We start from the raw sequence: 11,502 nt of genomic DNA, 5'->3' as shown, positions 1-11,502 counted from the left end.
TTTTAGGTGTATCAATATATGCATGAAACGATAACTGTTAATGGCTGTCCTGAATTCCGTGCCAGGGCCACAGCAAAGGTAAGACTTGAGTAACTTTAAAAATATACTTAACCCCAGTGATCTAGTAATTGATTGTGCGCGTGTGTGTTTCAGGTATTCTCGTGTGTACACTGTAAGAGAATTTAGACATCAGTGGCAGCCCAGAGTCTAGAACCAGTACTACTTCCCAGGTAAAAATCCTAATGGAAAATTGAACGTTTCTGCTGTTTCTGTAGCTTAAGAAAGGAGAATGATTTCATTAAACTCACTGAATGTTCATTTGGCACAAGCAAATCTGCTGGTTCATTGTATAAATACTTCTTGGTTTTCTGACACATTCCTCTGATCCAAAAGAACCTGTTCCCTATTCAACGCATGAAGATTTGTACAAGTCTAAAAGTTTGACTCAAGCTAGGCATGACAAGAACTCACCTGATACCCACTGATGCAGGATTCTTCCATGTACTCAGCAGAGTAGCTGAATGAATATGATGTTGACCTAAAGGGAAGGTCTGTTACCTGTTTTGGTAGTGACCACATTTGCTCTTGAAAAACTCAAATCCAGAGATTGCAGAGACCTTCCGAATGAAAATGTTACAGCAGTAGGATCATGAAATTATCTGGGAAACAGACCATAGGAAACAATAGTTTTAAACTAAAATCACTAATGCAGTTCTTACTTTACAAGTACAGAAATGTTATAATAGATACACATTTGCTTTTTAAAAGCTTTTCTCTTTCTAATATGTGTAAGAAATAAGAACTGCTGAAAATAATCAGAATTTTCCATTTAATTCTTTTGTGTTACATCACCGCTTGTTTGGTTTCTCTCCTGATTTTTTCAGTTTTCATTCTGTAACTGAACACTATAGATTTGTGATTTTTTTGTTTTTTGGTTTTTTTAACCCAGGCAAAAAGAGGGTATTATTATCATTACATCATGCTTTGCTTGTACTGAAGTGGAACACACACAGAAAAATGATCCCTACATGGTTTAATTAAGGGGAAAGTGAATTATGTAGTGTTTTACCATTCTCATTTCTTATTCATGTAGAACAGCAGGATAGCAGCATAATGTTGCAATAGCACAATATTTTCTGGTTGTTTCTGGGCTGTCTGCATTGCATCCATGTCAGCCATTAAAATCTATGCATGACAGCAAGGTTTGCATGAGCAAATGCATGTAGCTAAAAGCAAGCCATTATTTCCATATCATTCACTATCTTTCACTAAATGCAGACAGTAGCATAATGCTAAATTGATGTGATAATGCTGTGTGTGGAAAAGAATGTACAGTCGTTGGGAATCAATATTTTCACAGTGTTGAGTAAATCACTTTATAGTAGGTATCTAACCAACTGTTAAGGCAGTTTACTAGAGGTGGAAAGTAAGAAGCAGGCAGAAGAATCTTTTCTTGATAGAAACTATTTAAATCTTCTCCATGGAGGGGAGGGGGGTGAAAACTAATGGTAAGTTGTTTCCTTCAACTTATTTTTTAAATTAATATATATGAATTTTAAAATAAAGTTATATCCATATTAAATGATATTTTGTACATCTAGGTATAAAACCATGGACTGCTCATTTTGCCTACGTTACTGCAGTAGTTGAAATATTAATGTAAAATATAGGGGGAAAAAACCTGTGCCAGATAAGAGGACCTCATAATAATATGGAATATTGATATGAAATAATTATAATCTGTTTGAATCTATTATTTTCTTTTAGCTTTTCTTTCTTTTAGGCATTTTCAATCAAAAAAGAAAAAGAAACTAAATTTTCTAAGCCAGTGGTTTGGCAATAGCAAAATTCTAGATGTATTCACCAGTATATATACATATAAGTGCTCCTCAGTGTATTGAATACATTTACGTGCAAACACCAAGTTAGACCGTGTGTCATACAAAGAAGTGGAAGCCACGATCTCGGCCCTTCGGGTGCCCATGGTCAACATATATACAATATATACAGTATAGTTTATGTACCATATGTAGGTATTATATGTACCAAAGCTATTTGGAGTCCAAGAATAGGAAGATTTGCATCTAACCAAGGTTAGTGGGAAAGATGTTTATGAGGAAGGGAAATTTTTATCATAATGGGCAAGGTCTAGAAAGGTGGAAATATCAATAGTTGGGCTGAGCTTTACCAAAGAAAGGGATTATAAAGGACATCTAAATGAAGAAAGCCCCCTCCCTTTCGTGTTCTTTCTTTCACAGGAGAATGCTATAAAATAGGAGGAGTTGCCAGATCTACACACTGCAGGTCATGTGATGAGCCTTATTTCCCTCGTTTTTATCACCAAATGACCATCTTTTCTTTCAGGCAACAGTTGCAGCTTTTGCAGCTAGTGAAGGCCATTCCCACCCTCGGGTAGTCGAGCTGCCAAAAACGGATGAAGGCCTTGGTTTTAATGTGATGGGAGGAAAGGAGCAAAATTCCCCCATTTATATCTCTCGCATCATTCCTGGAGGGGTGGCCGAAAGACACGGAGGCCTCAAGCGAGGAGACCAGCTACTATCAGTGAATGGAGTGGTACGTTCATAACATAATCAGAGGTTTTTCTCTCTAAGCACATTCTTGTTTTTCCCCTGCTGTTACTAAAGTCAATGTTGAAATCCTAGAACAAATCTTAATTTTGTGTCCAAACAGCTTCCTCAGCATTGATGGATATTAAGCCTACAAAAGCAGCAATTTTATAGTTTTGATGTCTCATTTTGTCTTATTCAGGGATGATAAGTAGGACCTAGTGGGAAAATCATCCCAAGATATTATCCCAACTAGTAGAATTTCCCCCATATAATACTATAATTGAATTAATATTTAAAAGAACATAATTTTAAGTCACTTTTATTCAGTTATTATAAGCAAATATACACATTTAAAAAATAAAGCTAAAACTTCTCACTCTATATATTTTTTCATTTTCATTAAAGAGGAAGAATAATTTTAATATGTGTAATAATAACACACATGGAAAAGGCTAATGCACAGATAATTCTGTAAGCCGGGTATACAGCTATAGTATAACAAAAATATATCAGCCTCTTTCCTGGAAAAGTTTGATTATATTATCTATTCATCATATTTATTTTAGTTTTCACATGAAGTTAAAACTAAGAATATACATTTTTTTCATAACCTCATATTCTTTGGATGCCATTACCTCCACATGTAATAACGAGTTGTTAATGAAATGGCTTCATGTGAAATGAATAATTTTTCCCCATAACTTCTACTTAAATAAAAAATAATTAACCTAAAAGCATAAATTTCAGAAGTATAGATAGGAACATATCAAAGCTTACTTTTCTGTTCACCTAGGATCTGTCTTCTAAGAACTTAAGATTTTAAAAAATAAATTAGATTTGGGTTATTTGTGGCCATATTGATTTCTGCTAAGGACATAGTATCCAAAATAAATGAATTTGGAATGTGATATTTTGTTGGTAACTATGGAGTAAATTCTTCTATTTATATCTTGCATTTTTTTTTAGCCTGATAAGTAGCTTTATAGGACCCAAAATCATTCATTCAACTCCACTGATCCCTGCTGTACATCAAAATCATCAGTCCATGAATATTTTATTTCCCTTAAGCATTTCAATTCTAAAATTACCATTTCATTTACTTTTTTCTATGCAACAATGCTTTGAGATGAGCTTTTTATTGACCTTTAGATAACTATGACTTTTCAAAGCATGTTTCAACTGACAATTTTATAGTCAAGCTTTCTAGGAGAGGGCTCTAGAGCTAGGTCATGCAATTATGTCACAGAGTAATCTGTGCCTCAGTGTATGAAATTACAATTTCTCTGAATATATTGGGTAGATCAAAAGAGAGTATAGATTTTAAAACATGAGAAGTACAAAAAAAGAACCAAAACTATATTAATAGTAAGTGTATATATATATATATAAAGGAACAGTAAATATCTATCAAATCAATTTAATATGAGTTGACTTTAAGCTATCTGTCAAAAGGGCTAAAGAGCCTTTGTTGAACCCATACATTTGCAGGGAACCCAGCTGCTGCCATTTCATAACCACTCATCCATTCCTTGCAATGACCATGTGACTTTATCTGGGAGTCCGCGGGAGCAGTTGGAGCAATGAAATCAGACACATCAGGCTCTACCACTCAATATCCATATTTTTATGGATTAATATCCCCTAAACCTGAATTTTCTAATCTGAGTAAGGGGAGTAGTGACTAATTTGAAGGGCTCTGATGAAAATTAAAATGAGGCAAAATGTCTGTTGAGAGCTATCCTGTGATAATTTGGTTATACACACCTTTGATAGGTAAGTGTGGTTACTGCAGAATGTTGAAAAGGGTTAGCAGTCCCTCTATGATATTGCTATTGCCAGCTATAAGTTTTAAAGCAAATTCTGCTACACATATAGTCATATTTTAGCAAACATTTACTAGCAAATAGGCATTAATAGACTCATACAACCTCTTCCGTAAGTTTGATGATATCCTAGTTCTCTGCCCATTCAGATATTCCAGTCATTACCTTGAAAAAAAGGTTTACTTGAGGCAGATGAAACAACGTTCCAGAGCCAGGATCTTGTTATCTTTATATTCAGCATCAAACAACCAGAAATTCTACTAGACTGACAGTTGGAAATAAGAAGCTTTAGTGTTCAACTTAGGCCACTGATCCTTTGGTACAGGCTGTGGGCCTCCTTAAGAGTTTTGTAACCTGGTCATGCAAAGGTGGGGGACGTCTCCAAAATCTCTAGTATTCCACTTATATTTAAAACCTTTAAGTTTGTCGATTAAGTTCCATTTATAATGCTAGTTAATAAGTCACTAATTGTGCCAGTGGGAATCCATTTCTGACATATGTTGCTAATAAAACAAAGCATCAAGATGGGTATAACAAATGCTTTTGTAGTGACCAACCTCTAGAATGTTGCCTTGGTAACAATCTATAATGTTTGCTGACCACCTAGACTGCTTTAAGCTTCTAAGTTTGGAGTTTAAAACATTGTACATCTGTATAATCAAACTATACATTATAAACTACCTATTTTAAAGTACTTAAAAGTAAGTTATATACATTTTAACAGTACTAATATTTGTCAGATATTCATCAAAAGGTAGTTTTCCTTCTGTAAATGAGAAATTTCATGACCCAGTGGGTTTCCAATAGTCACACAAAGTAGTTAATCCAAGGCAACAACCCTGGGCTCCTAACATTGAATCCACAAGTCTTTTCAGGATAAATAATTCCAGGCAGATAGCAGTATTTAATGAAAAAAAAAATTCTGTAATGGAAGGGCCAAAAAGAGAAAATGTTAGCAAATGATCAAATTTACACTTTAAAATAAAGTACCATTTGGGGAAATTAATATAGATTTTCAGAACATGCCATTCTAAACTGAGAACAAATTTTGGAAGGAAGTGATTTGAAAGGCTGAAGCAAACCTTACTACTTCAGTACAAGTACTCTGGGGAAAATTTCCTAGTGTCCTACTTGAAAAGTAAAGAAATTGTTGCATGGACCTTTAGACGTCTGAAAAGACACATGAAAAGATGTCTTAATTATGCATGTTCGTTTTTATGCCCTACCTGCTTTTAGAAAGGATATATCATGATATCTGATAAAAAGTAAAATATGTTAATACAGATTTATTAGCATGGCATGTTAGGTAATGAAGTGGGATAGAAAGGAAGAAAATCAATAAATAGAAATAAAGAAAAGATACAGCAGTAGAGCAAGTACTGTTTTTCCTCTTAGCCTCTTAGAAATCAAAGCAGAAGGAAACTTATACCAGCTCAGCTAGCATTGGTAGGGATTTTTTTCTGTCCTTGAGTTCCAGGAGAAATTTCCCATGGGATTTATACAAATGAGATATTGAATTGCCTAATAAAATTTTATAGAAAACGCAGAGGCTTTTTGCGCATGGCTACTTCTTAGGTCAATCCTCAGTAAAAACTTAGAGCTGAATGCTCAATTAAAATGTAACGGTAACAGGAGGTCACAGTGTTATAGTTAGAATTTATAGCTTTCTAATGATCTCCTTTTTGCCCTTTTATACCAAAGTGTTTCATCAGCAATTTTGAGAAGGACCTAAAGGGCTGTATATAAAGGTTACAGCCAACATGCAGCCAGCAGGGTCATTAAATACATTTAGTGATCGAATCTGGTTACAAAAAATATCAATAGAATGGTACAATAGGCCTAATTTAATAAGAATCTACATGAAGTCCTGCTCATTTGCCCAGAAAACTAGCTACCTATGTGCAGAATCAGGAAGGAATGGCTAAATAACAAAACCAGGGAAAAAAAAAAAAAAAAAAGCCCAGGGGATTTCAATTGATTTCAAGAGAAAAATGAAGCAAGTTGAGGGGAAAAAAAGAAAAACACAAAAAGATGTTAATGTAATCATAGGGGCCATTAATACAAATATCATGTACAGACAGAGGAGGAGACTGGTCCAGCTCTGAATATGCTGTTCAGCTCACACCCCACTGTATTTTGATCGTGGTTCCATCCTTGGAGAGAACAAGAAGCTCATCCAGAGTCGAGCAGTCTTGTATGGAAAGAAGGACTTGCCTTGTTCAGGGTAGAGAAGAGACTCAGGGGAACGATGGCTGCCTTCACTTGTCCTCCATTGTGTGTGGCAGCAGATGGCAGAACCAAGACCAGTGGATAAAAGCCACAGGGAAGGCAGATTACAGCTTATTATAAGGAAGGACCTTTAAACACATAGGGAAAGACTGAATCATTAGTCAGTATGTGCCCATCGTTTGAAGTTTTAATCAGAGATTAGAAGACTAACCAGCAAGAGTATTTCAAAATATGTGTACAATGTAGAGGGCTGGAACAGTTGGTCCCAAGGTCCCTTCTAACTGTGTACTGTGTTTTCAGATGGGATTTTGCTGAGACTTCTAAATACCCCTACACACACACACACACACACACACACACACACAGCCTCCTTATACAGGTAAGTAGGCTCTACCTACTCTCTGTGTACCCTACTAATGAGACATTTTTTCTTGAACAGAGCATTAGACATATACTACAATATAATGCTTTTTATTTATCTAGCATTTTACAGTTTATGAACAGTATTTACCTAAAATTCTCCCATTTGTTCCTCAAAAGTCTCATGAAAAGGGTAGGGTCAGAGTTTGTTCTCTCTCTCTCTCTCTCTCTCTCTCTCACACACACACACACACACACACACACACAAACGGATACACACACACGCCCACACCAAATACACACACAAGAAGTGAATTTCAGCCTTTATTGTGATCATAACCGATGCTTACCAAATGTAATAACTGGTTACTTAAAAAGTAAATCCCAATGAAATCTGAATAAGCTCTGTGGATTGAGCCTATGTCAATGCCCTGGTTTTAATATTATACAGTTGTTTTAAAAGATGTTAATATTTAGGGAAGCTGGGTAAAGGGTGCATAGGACCTCCCTGTACATTTCTTTTTAACTTCCTGTGACTCAATAATTATTTCCTAATAATTTTTTAAAAGGGAGAGAGTCCACAAGAATCAACCTGAAATATGATATCCTCCTGGTGCTGATGGGAGAGAGGACAGGTGGAGACAGGAAGGCACAGGGCAGAAAGATAAAATAAAAGCATAAGAACTTTAAAAATATGTCATAGTCAAAAGAGACCTTCATTAGCTCCTGAAATCCAGGCATTGTTTTAGAGCATCATTGGTAGGGAAATTGCAGTTAAATTTGCCCAGTAGTTAATCCTAAATAAAGCTGTTGATACAGTGTATGAACAGTGCTAATTGATTTTTAAGCATAACAGATGAATGAGTAAAACTTGAGGGATGGAACAGCATAAATTGTTTTCCTGGAATCTGGCTTTTCTCCCATTTTATAAATACCTATGCCAAGTTAAGGGTGAGTCCTCACAGCCCAAATTATTTTTACAGAAAGACTATCAGGTGTGGAATGAGGGTGAAACACAAATTAGAACTGTCTAGATCTGAGCTCTGTGAACCTACAGCATCCCAGATGGGAAATCTGTATTAAATCTTACTTATCTATTATCTGAACAAAGAGAAAATATACATAAGAAGATATTTTTAATTACTATGAAATACACTATAAGATTTCTATGAAAATTTAAGCTCTACATTAAAAACACATGCCCCATTGACAGCAGTAATTTTTGTTCATTGCCTTCAGTCTTAGAACAGCACCTATCTAGTCAAAGCTCCATATATATTTGTTTAACTCCAGGCACCATTGTAAGCACTTTACATATTGAATTTATTATTTCCTCATAATGATCTTTTGTGGTAGGTGCTCTTATTGTCACTCTTATTTTACAAATGAGGAAACTGAGGAAGAGCGAGATCAAATGACTTGCCCAAGTTTGTACAGCTACTGAATGACAGAAGTGGAGAGTCTAACCTGGGCAGTCTGGCCTTATTCATCCTAATTTAAGGGTAAATAAATATCTTAGCCCTTAAAAGATGAGTATTTTCCTGTATGGTATAGAAATGATCAAGTGGTTTTTAAAATTTTTTTTAACTTTTATAGGTTTGCATAAGCATTTTTTGTTGGGAGAGGGTCTGTTGTTTTTCTGTTTCTCATAAAGGGCTTTGACCTTTAAAAAGTTAAGAACCATTCCTAAAAAACAGTAGCATTTTGGAAAAGGAGGCATTTACTTGAATTCAAACGGCTCAGAATCCTGAGGTGGTGCAGAGAGTTTGGTATGAATGTGTTTGATGGTTCCATCCCTGCCTAACCCATCACTCCACCTTGTGTCAGGCACAGAAAGCACAGGGCCAGAGTGTGGCCTGAACAGCCAGTGACAGCCCTGATCCACACTCACTCTTGGGGGTCCACGTGGCTGTTAGAGGGAAGCCATACAGGCATAAAGAGGGGGAAGGCAAAGCAGAGCCTTAGCCTTTGGGTCCTTGTAGAGGCCTGGCATGAGCATCCCTGAGTTCTAGGCTAGGAGGCCTCAAGTAAAGCTATTCTCAGATTCTCTTTGCCAAGGAATTGTTACCAGATTCTTTACCTTGCTGGGCAGCTGAGTGCGAGATTGTTTGGGTTATAATTAAATAGGAGTGCAAGCTGGAATTTCAGTTAAATGCTGAAAATTTTTGTTCTCTGAATAATTTCATGTGACACTCCACTCACAATTGTGAAGGCTCCAAGACAAGTACGATTATGTTGCCTTAACCCAGTCACTTTAGGAATGGCACAAACAAGGCAACATAATCCGGTATATTTTGCAACATTGAATAGGTAGTGTTCTAGTCCCCTTCATTCTGAATTGGCTCATGATAGATCTTCTCACTTAAAAAGCAGAATAGAAGAATATTGTGCTATCCCAACCGAGCAGGTAACAATAGCTCACAGGCCAGAACTGCTACATTCCTCGCCCTGCGATTTCAGCCTACAGGAACGGGCACCAGGTACATTAGCTCTCAGACGTTAATAGACCAACTTGAGCTTTGAGCATACCCCGAGGTTGTGCTGATGCAATTGACCGAAAATGTATCAATGCCAGAATACACTCACATTTAGCAAGTATTAAAGTACAGGTCTCTATATGCTGGAAAGCATTCCCACCCCTGGGGTCAGACTGGCCTAAATCTCTATTTAGATTGCTAGTAATGGGTATTTGACTATTCAGTTTTCTTCTGGTACAGTCTTTTTCGTAGTTATTTTTACCATTTGTTGTTTGTGTTATTCTCATTTTGTGCTATTTTAGCAATACTTTTCATTCATTCAACAATTATTTGTAGGGGCTTCCCTGGTGGCGCAGTGGTAGAGAGTCCGCCTGCCAATGCAGGGGACATGGGTTCGTGCCCCGGTCCGGGAAGATCCCACATGCCGCGGAGCGGCTGGGCCTGTGAGCCATGGCCGCTGAGCCTGCGCGTCCGACGGGAGAAGCCACAACAGTGAGAGGCCCGCGTACCGCAAAAAAAACAAAAACAAAAAAAAAGCCCAATAATTCGTAAAGCACTTATTATGTGACAGCTGCTAAAAAGAGACCTGGGTATAAATGTGAACAAAAGAGAAAGGGTTATAACCTTCGTGGAACTTTCTGTCTGGTAAAGAGTAGAAAAATAGTGATGATGATAATAATAAACATACAGGCATACCTTGTTCATTGTGCTTTGCAGATAATTGAGTTTTTTACAAATTGAAGGTTTGTGGCAACCTTGCATTGTAAGATGATGGTTAGCATTTTTTAGCAATATTTTAAAATTTAGGTATACATATTTTTTTAGACATAATTCTATTGTACACTTCATAGATTACAGAGTAGTGTAAACATAATTTTATATACACTAAGAAACCAAAAATTACGTGTGCCTCACTTTATTGTGATATCTGCTTCATTGTGGTGGTCTGGAACCAAACCCTCAGTATCTCCAAGGTATGCCTGTATACATATCCATGTATATGTAACTGGTGGTATAGCCATCACTTACCCCAGCATAAAGGAAATTCCCCCAGAGATTCAGTTCAGTTCCACACTAGTCAGAGTAATGAGATTTTTACTCCATGTGTGTATTAGTTTCTGTGGCTGCTGTAACAAATTACCGTGAACCTGACTCCTTAAACAATAGAAGTTTATCCTCCCACATTTCTGGAGGTCAGAGCTCAGAAATCAGTTTGAATGACCCCAAACCAGGGTGTTAGCAGGGCTGGACTCCCTCCAGAGGCTCTAGGGGAGAATTTGCTTCTTGCTCCTTGCAGCTTCTGTGTTGAATCTCCCTCTACTTCTTTCTTACGAGGACACTTCTGATTGCATTTAGGGCATAAGTCAAAGTAATCTCATCTCAAAATTCTTAAGTTGATCATATCAGCAAGGACCCTTTTTCCATACAAGGCAACATTTACAGGTTCCAGTGAATAAGACCTGATGTCTTTGAAAACCATTATTCTAAATTCAGAGGGCTTACAAGTTTCCAGGACTATGGAAAGGGATCACTTGTCCACAGACCATGAACACACTCGTTTTCCACTCTCAGGACAGTATGTGCTGAGTATTTTCCACCAACTCCTGGTTCTGACAATGCAACTTTCTCTTTCCCCTCCCACTTTGAATACTTTTCTCCTTTTACTTCTGCCTGTATAATCAGTGAAGCTTTTTATCCTTCTCTTCCTCCTGCCCCCCGCCCCCTGGCCCCAATCTCTATCTAGTCTTTGGATAACGGGGGGAAAAATGCATTTCTGCCTTACTGTCAAAGTCAAAGTCTTTCAGCTATTTCTGAGTTCTTTGTTTGCTCTGTAGATGTAAACTGAAGGAAGCAAAGGGGGAGGGGAAGTACAGAAAAAACACAAATTTATATCAGTACTTCAGAATATAACACTGCCTCATAATGAAGTACTATAACAAGTGTTAAAGGGGAAAAAGGGGAAGAAAACGAGGTGCCATATAAAAGAATAAGAGGAGCTCCTTTTAATAGTGTTAGGGATAGCCTCTTTGAGGGGTGACATTT

General features: G+C 36.9%; 1 protein-coding gene across 1 annotated transcript in view; it reads left to right on the top strand.

The window, feature by feature from the left end:
* Positions 1-11,502, top strand: part of LIN7A (lin-7 cell polarity scaffold A) — a 133,239-nt gene that overhangs the window by 91,975 nt on the left and 29,762 nt on the right. The window contains exons 3-4 of the mRNA XM_022559946.3: positions 7-78; positions 2,365-2,574. Coding sequence (XP_022415654.2) covers positions 7-78; positions 2,365-2,574 — 282 coding nt within the window. The remainder of the gene's footprint in view (positions 1-6; positions 79-2,364; positions 2,575-11,502) is intronic.

Source organism: Delphinapterus leucas, chromosome 11 (assembly GCF_059928025.1).
Source record: "Delphinapterus leucas isolate spDelLeu-1000000601 "Yukka" chromosome 11, BTC_Dleu_Yukka2, whole genome shotgun sequence".
Taxonomy (NCBI): domain Eukaryota; kingdom Metazoa; phylum Chordata; class Mammalia; order Artiodactyla; family Monodontidae; genus Delphinapterus; species Delphinapterus leucas.
Note: the sequence above shows the minus strand (reverse complement) of the source record. Positions and strands in the feature narration are given on the sequence as shown.